Source organism: Lissotriton vulgaris, chromosome 4_1 (assembly GCF_964263255.1).
Source record: "Lissotriton vulgaris chromosome 4_1, aLisVul1.2, whole genome shotgun sequence".
Classification (NCBI taxonomy): Eukaryota; Metazoa; Chordata; class Amphibia; order Caudata; family Salamandridae; genus Lissotriton; species Lissotriton vulgaris.
The window spans coordinates 1,989,772,975-1,989,788,442 of record NC_141691.1 but is presented as its reverse complement, the minus strand read 5'-3'; the positions used below and the strand labels follow the sequence as shown (position 1 = coordinate 1,989,788,442).

The 15,468-nt window shown below is 44.9% G+C and overlaps 1 protein-coding gene across 1 annotated transcript in view; it reads left to right on the top strand.

Annotated features, from left to right (window-relative positions):
* LOC147724808 (1-phosphatidylinositol 4,5-bisphosphate phosphodiesterase gamma-1-like) overlaps window positions 1-15,468 on the top strand; it is a 731,250-nt gene that overhangs the window by 645,603 nt on the left and 70,179 nt on the right. Inside the window, exon 29 of the mRNA XM_086966316.1 lies at window positions 8,482-8,596. Within this exon, the coding sequence (XP_086822442.1) occupies window positions 8,482-8,596 (115 nt within the window). The remainder of the gene's footprint in view (window positions 1-8,481; window positions 8,597-15,468) is intronic.

The window sequence follows — 15,468 nt, the reverse complement described above, 5'->3', positions numbered from 1 at the left end:
TTAAAATAAAGGGAGCGATAAGGTCAGGGCAAATGGAGACCCAGGGGCCAGGCTTCCCCGGAGGGCGATAAATTAAAATGCCAGACAAGGTCAGCTGAGGGGATACAGAGAGTTTAAACAAGCCGCTTCACACTCTGTGATGGAAATAGCTTCAAATTTATAGAAATGAGTAGATTTATAAATTATAGCAATCCCCCCGCCTTTGCCTGTGTCTCGATCTTTCCTGGTAATGACATATCCAGGAGGAAGAGCAGTGGCAATGTCGGGCCCGAACTGGCATGAAGCAATGTTTCGGTCAGAAAGAGTGCATCTGGATGTTCAGGACTAAAAAGGTCAAAAATATGCTGCTTATTTTTGGCCAGAGAACGACAGTTAAGGCTTAAAAAATACAAATTCTGGCGACATGCCATTTTGGCAGAGGTGGTGCTGTGACAGATCTGAAGACCAGTTCTGGAAATGGTGTTTATAAGACGCATAGGACCCAATGTAAAATTGCATTGATAGCAAGTAAAGCAGCTATATAGAGGAGTACATACAGCGCATTTAGGAGAAATATATTTACTAAGTCTGTGAAGTTGCGCAGCTGAGTATGTAATTCTCTTACTTACAGTGATAGCATTTTGGCCATAATTTCTGGCCGCTGGGCGCGTCAGGGCGCGGACGGGTGAAGACGGGCTTGCCTCTGGCGCGTCATCGGCGCCTGCTTCTGTCCACTAAAATAGAGTCAAGGACCATAGAGTGCGGCTAGAATGTCGCTCGAAAAGATACCAGCGAGAGGTGTCTGTGTGGCTAGAGAGGCTGAAAGTCAGGGGGCGGCCATACCATAGAGTATGGGATCATGCAGAGCCAGGCAAACAACTACCACAGGTACAAATTTAAAACGATTTTAAAACAAGAGCATTCCAAATGAAATACAACAAAAAAGTATATATAGAACTAAGTTCTATGTGAATTAAAGTTTTAGTGTGCAAGTATGCAAAAATGCTGTTCTTTTTAAAAGAGAAAAAAACAAAACTACAGTTAAAATTAGCGTTTGACAAGCATTTAGTGAAAAGAGTAACTGACACTCAGGGGCTGCGCGCTTACATCTGTCCACTAAAATAGAATCAAGGACCATAGAGTGCGGCTAGAATGTCACTTGAAAAGATACCAGCGAGAAGTGTCTGTGCGGCTAGAGAGGCTGAAAGTCAGGGGACGGCCATACCATAGAGTATGGGACCATGCAGAGCCAGGCCAACTACTACCACAGGTACAAATTTAAAATTGTTTAAAACAAGAGCATTTCCAATGAAATACAACAACAAAGTATATATAGAACTAAGTTCTATGTGAATTAAAGTTTTAGTGTGCAAGTATGCGAAAATGCGGTTCTTTTTAAAAGAGAAAAAAAAAAAACTACAGTTAAAATTAGCATTCGACAAGCATTTAGTGAAAAATGTAACTGACACTCATGAGGAGTGTGTTTCCCTCGGGAGGAGTTGGTGTACTCCTCCAGAAGTCCTTGGTTGCCAGGCACAGGTCCAACCTAAGGGCACAGAACCTGGGTTGGATGACCAGGTTCAGGGTGTCCCCCCTGACCTGGAGGAAGGGGCGACTGCTAACAATGCCCCTACCAAGTTGTCTTCTGGGGGTACCGCTCCAGGTGGGAGGTTGCAGAGCCCCAGGGAGGAAGCCAGGGTGTCGGAGAGCTCACCCCATTCTCTTGTCCAGCCGCAGGGTACAGACCCTGGGCTGGTGGGCCATTGTCAGGATGCCATACCTGACTCGGCAGGAGGGAGAGTGGAGAAAAGGTTCCAGGCACCCGTGGCTACTGCCCCCAACTTTCTGATGCCACAGGGGTTAGACAGGCCTGAAAGGCATGAGGCCTGGCTCTCATCACTGACAGCTGTCATTGGCCACTGTGGCTGGGTGTCCCTGGGAGGGGGGAAGGAGTCACACCCCGGGGGTGGACTGGGCCACACCACTATGTTGGCCATGTGGGTACTGTCTACCTATTGGGATACATATGCACAGCCGCTGCAGAGATGGGGTCCCCAGGTGCAGAGAAGGGTCCCCTATGGGTTAGCCTAGTGGGCCCTGAGAGTACGGATAGAGGGATCCAAAAGTTTGGGGCCTCTGTTGCTGCTGTTTGGGAGCTGGAAGCAAGAAGAATCTCAAAGAACTACAGAAATCGATGCATCGCTATTCTTGCGGCTGTTTTCCGGACGCATCTCCATGGGGCAAGAAGAATTTCCATGCATAGCCGCTGCGAAAATCGCCACAGCGCCTATCGCCGCTGCAAGAATTGATGCTTCGAGGGATCGTGGCTGAACAGGACCGACGCAGCACTGCTCGACACTGCATCTCTACGGCGCAATCTTTGAGTTTCCACGTATCGTACCTGTGCGGCAAGTTCTTCCGATGCATCACCCGCGGACAGGAACCGCCACGAAGAATTGACGCATCACTCCCTGTTCAGACCGGATGCGGCGCAACCCTTCCTCTGCGTGCTGTGGGACTGTTGCATCACCTCCCCAAGGTCTCAGGAGTGTCGCATCTCTTTGTTTTCTGACGCTGCGGCTGTTTGGCTTGTGAACTTTGACGCAGCTACAGGTACTTCAGTGAAAAGTCACGCATCTATAGTTTTCTATGTTACAAGTTCTTGAAACCTTTTTAAAGTCATATTTTTAACTGTGTATGTGAGATGTTTGTTGTTTTCTTCTTGTTTAGTTTAAATAAAGATATTTTATGTTTCTAAACTAGTGTTTAAAAAAAGATTTTTGTGCTCTGGACAACTGTACTGACTCTCTGCTTTTCTGATTTACTATGCTAACTGTGTTCTCCAAATATTTTCCAGAGTAGCCTCATTCCACAAGTCTAGTTGTTGACTCCTTCTGATATCTATGGAGTTCATCAATGCAGCTACAATTTCTCCTTAATCTCAGCATCTCCCTGTAGGTGATGCTGGCTTTTAAATTATAAGGATGAAAACTACGAGCAAGCAAGGTCATATTGCCTTCTGTTTACTTTCTGTGCAACTACGTCTCTATTCAGTTATCTCAGATATACACCTGCAAATCTAAGAAATATACTTTCTTTTTACAAATGGTGCCAGTGAACTTCAAATTCAGTGTACTATTGTTGATTACTTCCACAAATTATTGTGCTGGTTCCTGCAACTCCTTCCAGATTACAGATAAATCATCAATGAAACACAACCAACATACTACGTGCTCCTCCAACCAGCTCATGTGTAAACACGCATAGCTGGAAGCCAAGCAGGAGCCCATCGCTGTATCCCTTATCTGGCAAAAAAGTTCCAGATTAAACAAGAAGAAATTAATCACCAGGCACCACATAACATCTTGGTATCATTATACAATTTAAGTGTCTTGCCCCTCAGAAAGTGTTCAACATCCTTCAATCCATCAGTATGAATGATACTAGTACATAACAAGGTAATTTAAGATGTCATCATTATATAATCTTCACTCTATGGGATATGATATAGCCTTTTTAGGAAATCAATATATCTTGATGTATTTTCAAATATAATGTCTCTAGCCAAGATAATCGGTATCCCTGAACGCCCAAGTGGATTTTTGTGGACCTTTAGTATGAAGTACAAGATTGGTGTTTTTGGGGAAGTAATTTCTCAGAAAGAGATACTCATCTTGATTTAGTAATCGTGCATTCCCCATTCAAACAATTTGGCATTAGGCTGTGTCTTAACATGCTGCTTGGCTCCCGCCCGATTACTTCTTAGATAGCACTCAGTATCATTCAATCGCTTGTGAGCTTCAGTCATGTACATATCAAGTGGCCATAGGACAACATTGCCCATATTGTCAGAATTTCAAATTACTGTTTGTGTATCGATTTTCAGCTTCTTGATTAAGCAATTTTACAGTCTCTGTTGATTATTTCATTTATTGTTAGCTTCACTGGTAGTCTTGAGTAGCTTCTTAATGTCGTTGACAAACAACTCATTAAAAATATCTATTGAGTCCCTTGGCATTACAGGAACGAATATCGAGGCTGGTTTGAATGGAGTGTCTGCCTCCCCAAAGATGTCTAAGTGCAAACTATCAATGATCTCTTGTTCTAATGTTAGTTAATATATATCTCAAGCTTAATATCTAGTTCAGTGGGTTCCTGCAGTAATTGAATATTAATGATCTTTCGAGGCTTTTGATCAAGATTAATTCCAGTTGGTCATGGTAGCTATGTTTACTGTTTTGTAGGTGAAATTTACTCCGTTTTAATTTACAAATGTTCTGCTTTACTGAGCACAGTTTTTTGGAGAGAATAATGTGTTAGTATCATATCTCATTACTACCTCTTTCATTTTTGTTTCTGCTTGGAGACCCCTTCTACAGCAGTTGCGTTTTTGTCTTCCTTTCTAACTCCTTTGTCTGGTTTGTATTTTTGGCCCCTCATCCTAGTGTTTGAGGCCTGTCTATTCTTAAAAAATATACAGCCTTATTCATGAAGGCTAAATCGGCTCGCAAAGGGCCGGATTCTGAGAATCCGGCCCTTTGCGAGTGCGATTTTTGCTTTTGGGATTCAGCAACCCAAAAGCAAAAATCGCTAATTGCGATGTCGCAAATGTGCGAGGAAATGACATTTAAGGAATCTCTATTTGAGATTCCTTAAATGCTATTCAACATCCTATTTCAATTTGCGATTTCGCAATTTCTAGGCGCAATTTACCGCGAGGTCAGACCTCGCGGTAAATTGCGAAAACTCAGAAAAATGCATTTAAATGCATTTTTCTGAGTTGCATGTTACACACACACATGTGTAATGTCATTTGAGGGGTGCTACAGGGTGTCCTGTGGACACCCCTGGCACCCTTCAAATCGCAATCTTATTTGCGATTAGCTAATTGCTAATCGCAAATAAGGAATACTCCCCATTCATTCCTATGGGCCTTTTGGCCCATAGGAATGAATGGCGAGTTATTCCTTATTTGCGATTAGCAATTAGCTAATCGCAAATAAGGAATCAGTAGGAATCGCATTTTATTATGCGATTCCTACATGATTACCGTTTTGCGAGTCCTTAATAGCGATTCGCTATGATTCGCTATTAGGGGCTCGCAAAACGGCCCATTGATGAATCAGGCGGAAAATTTGTTAACTAGTGAAGACTTATTGGCACCACCTGAAGGGCATTCTGTGTTCCTACCTTCTCAGTCAGTTTCAATTTCAGAGCTCAGGTCTGATCCTGTTTCAACAGTTGTATTGTCCTGCAGTGCAGTGTTGCTTCAAATGATAAAAAGGTCTTGCAAAAGTAAAAATCTGACCGGTTTCACAGTGTACTTTGTCCCTGTGGAATTTTTGTGCTTTCTTTCATTTGATAACTTCCTCCTACTTCTTCAAGCGACCATGCATTTCATCCCAATATTTTTACCCCTCTTCCTGTTGTGAACCGGCTTTGAGTTCATTGTTAAGTTGGTCAGTCTGTTTTTGCAGGGCCACTAGATCTATCTCGGCCTATTTGACTAAAAACTTCACAAGTCAAGATGATTCAACTATATTGTTTTCCAGCCATTTTTAAAGCCTTTGAGAATTAGGGTTCTCAAGACTAGAGGCAATTAGTAGTATCCTTATGCCCCTCTAGATACGCCCAACTTCAAGATATTTTTGTAATGGTTTATGCTCCCACCACTTTTACTGCTCATTGCACATACGTTTTTTGAAAATTAGTTTTTCACAGTGGCAGCATTCAGTCGCAGCGCAGTAGCTCAAGAACCTCCTGCGTCATTCGTTTCAGCCAATATAAATCCATACTAATATAATAAAGAGAGAGCCCAAACCTTTGAGGCGGGTAATCTCAGGAACCACAGCACCAATCACAACAACCAATACAGCGTTCGAAAGGGCAGTTCCAGCAGAAGGACATAGGCTATGCAGACGCCCACCATATGCATTTAAAAAGTAAAAGAACCGTGCCAGCAAAGTAGTCCCTTGTGGGCGTGTCTGCGTTGTGCTGTGGGCGTGTGGTGGGGGCGTGACAAACGCTGGGGGCGTGTGGTACGTTCCGCCCTTCATGCCATGTCTCATATTGTGTGCTAATCCCACCCTGCTCCCTTTAAATAACCCTGCACCCCATAATCATAACCCACCCTTACTCCTTAAAATACCCCAAAACCCTTAAACACTAACCCATCTTAACCCTATAAATATATCCTGTACCCCAAAACCCAAACCTATCCCTAAACCCTAAAAATACCCCTGTACCCCAAAACCCAAACGTAGCCCTGAACCCTATAGATAACCCTGTGCCTCAAAACCCAAACCTACCCCATAACCCTAAAAATACCCCTGTACCCCAAAACCCAAACCTAGCCCTGAACCCTAAAAATACCACTGTACCCTAAAACCCAAACCTACCCCTGAGCCCTAAAATACCCTGTGTACCCCAAAACCCAAACCTAGCCCTGAACCCTTAAAATACCCCTGTACCCCAAAACCCAAACCTACCCCTGAACGCTAAAAATACCCCTGTACCCAAAACCCAAACCTAGCCCTGAACCCTAAAAATAACCCTGTACTTCAAAACCCAAACCTACCCCATAACCCTAAAATACCCCTGTACCCCAAAACCCAAACCTAGCCCTGAACCCTAAAAATACCCTTGTACCCCAAAATCCATACCTATCCCTAAACCCTAAAACTACCCCTGTACCCCATAACTCAAAGCTATATCTGAACCCTTAAAACACCCAAACACCCCAAAACGTATACCTCAGTACCCCAAAACATATACCTCTATACCCATAGTTACCTTATCCAAACATTAAAAAAAAACATGCTTTTACCATTCATGCATTTACAACTAATATTGTTGTAAATGTATGCGTGGTAAAAGCATATAAAATGTAATGCCATGCGTTATATTGGCATTGCGGAGTCATGGTACTTTCGTAATGAAAGTATGCGGAGTGATGGTATGTGGAAAGAAAGTTGAGGAATAGTGGGTGTTTACCCTCCCCCATAAGTACATTGGTGGCACGGTGGCCCACATCTCCAGCAACATATTTTTTCACCACCCATTTGAAAAATGCACAGGTCTCTCTCATTGATCGCCAGCACCGACATACACTTTTAGACACACCTCCCGCCACAAGTTCTAGAATTGTGAGCTTTAGAGCTGGGGAGCTACGTTCGAATCTCGGCATCAGCTCAGCATCCTGTGATTCCAGGCAAATCGCTTTGTCTCCCCGTGCCTACCACAAATGAATGTGTTCTTCTGTAATGTAAATTGTGCTCATGCCATGTTGTCGAGTTCGCGCTATATTATTATTATGTTTCTTATATAGCGCCTGAATCGACCCCCGAAGGGGTATCTCCGCGCTTGCCTTGGGAACCCGTCCTGGTTTTTCCCTGTGAGATAGCCCCTACAGGGCATCCCCAAGGTGAAAGCCAGGCATCCCGTCGCGGGGGGGGCGTTGTGGAGATTAAGCAAGCTTAATGCCCAGAGTTGCAGAGTGTGAACCCATGATTAGGTCAGGCACCGAAGCGAGAATTATCGAGTCCATGGACATTTGAGCTCAAGACCCTGCCGCGTCGGGAATTGAACCCTGGTCCCGGGTCTGACCTCTGCTTCAGGGTCTGCCTGCTCTAACCAGTGAGCCACACTTCTCAATATAACATTGCAAGGAAAAATAAAATATGGAAACTCGAGTTCACAACTTCACACACTACTGAACGCGCACTCTTAAGTGCATCAGCAGTGCACTGTGAATCGGAGCGTTTCACAGGCCTGTCACAGATAAGAAATGCTATCAAAACGAAATCCTACAAAACAATATACTACTGGCCGGCAGCAATTCATACCCGGACAACGTCGGGACGGGCTGCTAGTATATATATAGAATAACTAAATTTTATTTGATGAGTTGATGTGCTCCAATATTTTATTTTATTATTTCTATGTGGAAATTAGGTATTTAAAATAAATTTACATTTATATTTTACATTATAATATTGGTATAAAGAATACTTAATGTTAATATTTCCCCCTTACTTTCCCATAGGGAAATATCCGCCATAATGGTGAAGATCTCCACCTACATATGCAAAGTTTCTAATAGTAACTTTGCATTTGTAAATCCTTTTGTAGGAAGCTGTGATTTGGGGGCTGGGGGGAAACATACAAGTATACACCTTTCTGTGAATTTACACTCAGAAATGGTGAATAGCAAAAAAGTTAAGAATGTTACCTAGGTGTAGAAATAATTATTCAAGAGTAAATATACATTTATTGATTTACCTTTGTGAATAGTTCTCATTATTAGGACTGCATTCTAGTTGGTATGATCCATCCAGATGCAACAAGTTACATTCACATTATACTTATAGACTAATCTCTTATGCCTCACAAGGGAAGACATCTGATATTGCCCATTTCAACTTTATACATAAGGACTCTCCAGCTCTATCTGTCTGTAAAGTGATGCTATTTTCCTAATCATGTTCTGTTTTTCTGCTGCAGATCCTGGGTGCGCGGCACCTTCCTAAAAATGGCAGGAGTATTGTGTGCCCTTTTGTGGAAGTGGAAGTGTGTGGTTCCGAATTCGATAACAGCAAGAACAAAACAGATGTTGTTGGTGAGGATTCTGTGTTAACGTTGCAGCTTTAGATATTGCTACCTCAAGCACACAGTAGACCAACGAAGTAGCAGTGCTACAGTGATGAACTCTTCAAGTCCTTCAATAATAAAAGGCACCTGCACCATCCAGCATAGGCTTTTGCTCACTCCTATGTTCTAGTACAACCACAGCAAGGGACTGCATCACAGACACAGTTTTACACAACACTCTGTGGCACCTGTGTCTCCTGAACAGGACATATGGGTGTTCAATTAAATGATATAAAATATATGTTTTCAAGTGTTTGTTGGGGATTTGTGCAAATTTCTACTAAAAGTTTATTTTCATATTCATTGGGTATTGTTCCTTGAAAGGAGGATTGCATCGTTTTGTTTGATTTCTACTCATCCTACAGCAGGATTACAAAATCCTTTGTGAATTCCACATTTTCTTTGCTCAAGTCCAAAGTAATGTAAGAATCATACTTTGTTGCAGGTAAATATTGTATCTGAAAGAAACTATTAGTTATAGATTCCTTACCTTAGAATTACCCCCAGGCGTCCGACTGGATCTGGAGAATTTTTTCTCAGCAGTACCCCTGAACGTCGGCAGGTGGCGTTAGTCGTCTCCACGTTCGTCGGCGGCCGCGTGATCGCCGAGATGACGTTGCGGTATCTACTTAGACGCTGCCCCTGCGTGCTGACGTCAGTTCTTTTTCACGTCAGCCAGCGCAGATCCTGAGGGAGCGGTACCCTTAGTTACTTTTTGGCTAAAACTTTTTCGACTTTTGTCAACATCTTTTTTGAGTCATTTGACTCCTGGTGCACATAGGGATGTCCCATCGTTAGTCCAGCTTCAAGCCTTGTGTCTCCTGTCTCAAGCTGATGTCTTTCATGGATCCACACTTCCGTTGCTTAGAGCGCGACCACAACCCGAAGTCGTGCTCTGACTGTCAGGCCAGGAACCTGAAGTCTTTTTATTTGAGCGGTCCCGGAAGCTTCTGAAGCCTGCGCCACTCGAAGTCCTGGAAGCACAAGAAGAAGACATAGAAGCGTCATCGCTCTCTGTATTATCCCCATCTGTCGGCAGACACGACGCGGGACATAGAGGGTCGTCATTCTCTGGCTCTGCCCTCGGAGCCTGCTGGGACGGCTCCGCACTTCCCTCCCTTTCCGGGAGCCGGAACGACCCCTATCCAGCTTTGTGCATTCTACGAAGAACTCCATTCTATCTTTGGGAAGCCTGACTTTGCCGACGCGCCTTTGGGCCCGGCGGACTCGGTTGGGGGTTCTAGGATGCCGGCAGCTGCGGCCTTAGCCGCAGGGCCCCCATGGATCCAGACCTGGAAATGGATCAGTGCTGGTTGACCTCACTGTACCTTTCCCGGCACTGGTTCCTCTGACGACGAGGCTTCCACCGCTGGTGCGCCCCCAGCCAGTGTCAACCCCATCCTCCTCACGACTTGGACACGGAGCCAGACCGGCATGGACTGACTCCGGCGCCGGAGGGTACTTATGTACCGCTGTTCTTCCCTGGCGTTCCTTATTGCCCTGAGTGAACGTGAGGGGAACTGGGAGGGGTTGTTGATCCTCTAGCAGACCAGCTGGAAGAGCCGGACTGGAGAGAGGAGTTGGATGATGCCAGTGGTCTGAATACCTCCCCAGACCTTGGTATGCTGTCTCCCCCTAGCGTGGCTACGGAGGAGAGATCTTCCTACGCTGTGGTGTTGCGTTGGGCAGCTGAGGAATTGGGCCCTGAGCTTCCTACAGTTGCAGTCAGGACTAACCTCCTGACTGAGGTGCTTCAGCCAGAAGCAGTCTCTTCGCAGCCCTTGCTGCCTTTCAATGAGGCCCTCACTGATGTCCTTCTGGGCTCCTGTTCCAAACCCAGCACAGAGGCTCCTGTGGATAGGATGATTGCCCGATGCCACCGCATGGCCCAGGCAACCCACTTTCCTCTTTCCTCTGCCAACACCTTACCCCGGAGAGCTTGGTGGTCCAAGCCTCATTCTCGAATAGAAGTGCTTTCCCTACAACTGCTCAAGATAGGGAATCCCAGTAGCTGGACCATCTTGGGAAGAAGATGATTTCTTCTGCCAGCTTAGGACTGCGGTCGGTGAACACCGCATGTCTTTTGGGCCCGTTACACACATTCAGTATGGGACACGGTTGCGCAAGTGCTGCCACAGTGCCCGGAGGCGGCCCGGGCTGTGCTCGCCCGCACTGTTGCTGATGGTCGAGACGCAGCAATATTTCCACAACACCATCCTGCCAGCCCACAGGCGGGCGGTACCTACAGTTCACGGTAGGCCACGAGCATTTTCAGTTTACCGTGCTCCACTTTGGCCTTACTAGTGCCCCTCGGTTGTTCACGAAAGTGATGGTGGTGGTTGCCGCTCCTCTTCATTCTATCTTTGGCCTAGCAGGCCAATGCTCTGGGACCCTAAAGGCTACCTTTCGGCCATTTTGGTCTTTCTTTGCCTTCCTAACCAGCCTTCTCTCTTCAAGTCTCCTATTGTAAATAGGTTCCTTAAGGGTATTACTCACCTCTTTCCTCCTATTCCTTTCGTAATGCCTCAGTGGGACTTGAATCTGGTCTTAACTTACCTTATGTGTGCTCCTTATGAGCCACTTTATAATTGTCCTCTCAGACTCTTGACTTTAATGACTGATTTTCTGGTTGCCATCACCTCGGCTCGCAGGGTGAGTGAGCTTCAAGCTCTATCTTCTAAACCTCCTTTCCTTGCTGTCCATCCGGACAAGCTTGTCCTTCGAACTAGACCTTCTTTTCTTCCGAAAGTGGTTACCTCTTTCCACATAGGACAGAACATCACTTTGCCCACCTTCTTCCTGCCCCGCATCCTTCCAAGGAGGAGAAGAGACTCCACTGTCTGGATCTAAAACGTGCGTTATCATTTTATCTGGATCGCACAAAACAATTCCAGGTGGACTATCAACTCTTTGTTGGCTGTGTGGGCACCAAGAAAGGTCGGGCCGTGCAAAAACGGACCAGCTCTCGATGGGTTGTTCTTTGCATTAAGATCTGTCACTACTTGGCGAAAAAGAAGCCTCCAGTAGGACTGCGCGCCCATTCCGCTAGGGCGACGGCAGCCACTACTGCTTTGGACGGGGAGTCCCCCTCGACATCAGCCAGGTAGCCATGTGGCAATCACTGCACACGTTCACTAAGCATTACTGCCTGGATAGTCAAGTCCAGAGAGACTGTTTCTTCGGCCGTTCAGTTCTCCAGGACTTCCTGGTGTGAACTTGGTTCACAGACCCACCTCCGGGGTTGGTAATGCTGGGGTATCTATTCAAAGGTAAGGAATCTATAACTAATAGTCTCTTTTAGTTTAGTTATAGTTATAGTTTAGTTTATACCGTCCCACCCATCCTCCTCGTTCTGCGAACTGACTTCTAGGCTTAAGGACTCCCTTTCTGGGCCTTAGTTTTGTGTGTCAGTGGTCACTGTCTTGCATGGCTCTGCACTTCAAGCATAGAAAGTCGTGTCAGAACTGACATCAGCATGCAGGGGCGGCGTAAATGTAGACACCGCAACGTCATCCCGATGACCATGTTGCCGACGACGGACCTGGAGTCGACCGACACCACTTACAGACGCGCAGGGGTACTGCTAAGAAAAAATTTCTCCGGATCCAGGCTGACGCCTGGGGGAGTATTCCAAGGTGGTGAATCTATACCCAATATATGTCTCTTACAGATACAATTTTTACGGAACGTAAGTAACTTGTTCGCCAATGCACTTCAGGAGATGTTCATCTCACGTGTGCGTACAGGCGGTGCAGTCAAAAGGCAAAAGGGGTGTATGGAGCTTAGGAGAGAGAGAGCAGCCATTCCACTTGCCTCCTAGCTCTCCCTCCAGCGCCAAATGTGATTGCCTCACACGCCATCAACAGAGACTAAGCTGACATATGGTCTCTAATACCTAAACCCCGTAGATACATTGGACACAGGGCATCTTGACATGGTGTTACAGTGATAAGAAAGGGGTGGATCCAATCTAGGTCTCTTCCAAAGATCCTTGGTCAGTCTTGGAGCTATCTCAATAGTAATGTGTGGTCAGATGTGTCATAGGTTTGCTGAGATCAGTACAAAAATCTATTGCTGATCTTAGACTAGTGCAATGAAGAGATCTTCTCTAATGTTGGCTAATGTGGTTTTGGTGCCCTTTGCGGGTTTAAAACCTGACTGATTATTATGCAGAGGATGGTGGTGTTACACATTTATAGTTGTTATGTGGCTTTTCATTCTACAATTATAATGGGAAAAGTTAGGTTAGCTATTGGACAGTAGTTGAGCAATATCTCAGAATCTTTTTTCAATCAGGAATGTGCGTATGGCATTTTTATACTTGTTGTGGGACTGATCCTACTAGAAGCAATGCATTAGTAAGTATTGAGAATACCTGTATCATGCAGGCTGTTATGCATGGTTCCAAAGCCATGTGTGGTGCTTTGGTCTTTAGCACTAGCTTTAGGACACTTTCCTTTTCCGCGGATGTGTATGTTGTGAGCAACGTTTGTATGATCTGTGGGGATGTTGGCGGGAAAAGAGACAGTACAGTGCTGATACTAATGTATTTTTGAATCTTTACTTTTGAAGAATGACGGAAGATTGTTACAATGTTGCAGAGAAGCGCATAGCATGTTTTTAGGTCTTCTAGGTTGCTCTATTCTTGCATGGCAATCTTTCCGTAGATTTGTGGGGGCTCTTCAATGCATTTTATACAGTTCCTTCTTTTATGATATGCTGCTTCATTCTTTACCTCCCCCGGGAGGCAGATAGTGGGTTGAGGGTTAGGCCCAATTTGCTTTCCCAAGGCGTGTGAGGAAAACAAAAAAATGCACGCGATACCTGGGATTTTTAAAGTTATAAAAAATAATCGAGTGGGGGCATTCCACCCTGACTTCGGGCCATACCCTTAAAGGCACCAAACTTCTTTAGACTATTGTTGATCCCTGCAGGTTCCAAAACATATGCTACTGGAAATTTGAGGTAAAGCTGTGAATTTAGCCAAAGTTTGATGTTTGTAGGGCAGGCTGGGTAAGAAAACAGAACGGGATCCATACAAGTCAACCCACCATGAACTCCCCTTGGTGTCTATAGTTTTCAGAAATGTCTGGGGTTGGTAGGTTTCTTTGCCGGGGCCAAAATATCGCTGCTACATACATCAGTAGGTGAATTTGGAAGCAAAATAGTGATGTGTTCCTGTTGTTTTTTGGGGCCATCATGCAGCAGGACAGCATTTAAGTACTCAACTGGTCCCGTCCGTCTCCATTAACACTTCTCCATACTCCTAGGCTCACCGGGTCACAGCAAAGCGCATTGTGGAGCTGTCTGCCCCTTAAGCCAGTTTCACAGGGACCTGCTGCTGAATCTAGGAGTCAATCTACCTTCCCAGCCCTTGTAGTACACAGTGTCTAATTCATACTTACATCCTCAGTCTGGCCTTGTCTTCTCGCTGCGTCTTCGGTACCCTCTATTGGTAGTTTGTAACACTATCTTGATTGTTGTGGCCGTGAACGGGGAGAACACGCCTCTTTGCAGCTAGTAACACATCTGTAGCCCAGGTGTTCCCTCTTCACCCATTTGTAGGTACTTTTGAAGAGTTCTGTATTGATGTTTAACGCTATCTAGTAAAGACTAGACTTTTGTTAAAACTGCTTTGAGAAGCTAGGTTGATTTATCATATCTGAAAGAGACACGTTAGTGATAGATTCCTTACCTTAGAATATCCCCAGGCGTCAGACTGGATCCGGAATTTTTTTGCGTAGCAATACCCCTGCGCGTCGGTAGGCGTAGTCTGCGGCTCCGCGTCCGTCGTCGGCGTCGTGAGCGCCGGAATGACGTCGTTGGAGTACTTAGACGCCGCCCATGCACGCTGACGTCAGTTCTTCTTTTTTCCGCGCCAGCTAGCGCAGATCCGGAAGAAGCTCTACCCCCAGTCAATTTTTGACTGAACTTTTTTGATCTTTTTGATCGCTCTTTCTTGTCGAGTCTTTGACTCCATCGGTGCCAGGGATGCCCAGGTTCAAGCCTTGCTCGAAGTGCGACTGACTCATGTCGGTCTACCGACGCGCAGGGGTATTGCTACGCAAAAATTTTCCGGATCCAGTCTGACGCCTGGGGATATTCTAAGGTAGGGAATCTATCACTAACTAATGTCTCTTACAGATATATCGTTACACAAGTAGTAACTTGTGCGTTAGTACTCCAGAAGGATATAAATTAGTGATCTGGACACCTCAGAGTTTGTACCAAGTGATCAGCTGGTCACAAGGTGTTAGGGAACCTTAGGTCTAATGTATGCCCTTCTGTGTGACTTTGGCCATTCTCCACTTGGTTGATACCCAGTGCTAGTATATTTGCAATGCATTGATGTTTTCATCACATTTCAGATTGTGTTTGCCTGTCCAGAAGTGAAAGCTTCCCAATATCACAATTTTATGCGCTGAGCATTGTGGGAGCAGAATGTAATTTACAAAATGGACTATGTATCCTGGTTGTGCATTCTTATTTATTAAGGTTTACATTGTTACCTTCTAACATGATTCTGACAGTAGGATGCAAATGTACAGGTACTTTTATTTTCATTTAGGAGTTTGGTACGCTTATAATCTCCAGTAATCAGGAAGATATTTGTTGAAAAAACAAGTTTCAATGTTTCCCTGAAATCTTTGACTATTCTGAATTCTATTCAAAGACGTCACTAACAGGTCCATCATGAGACTGCTAAATAGGAAAAGAAATGGGTTCCAATTCACAACCTAGAGTGAAAATACTTTCTTAAATGCTATTAAATACAGATTAGCATGGCATCCGTTTGGAGCTTGTATAATTTTGGATACATTTTTGTTTACCTAGCAGCAA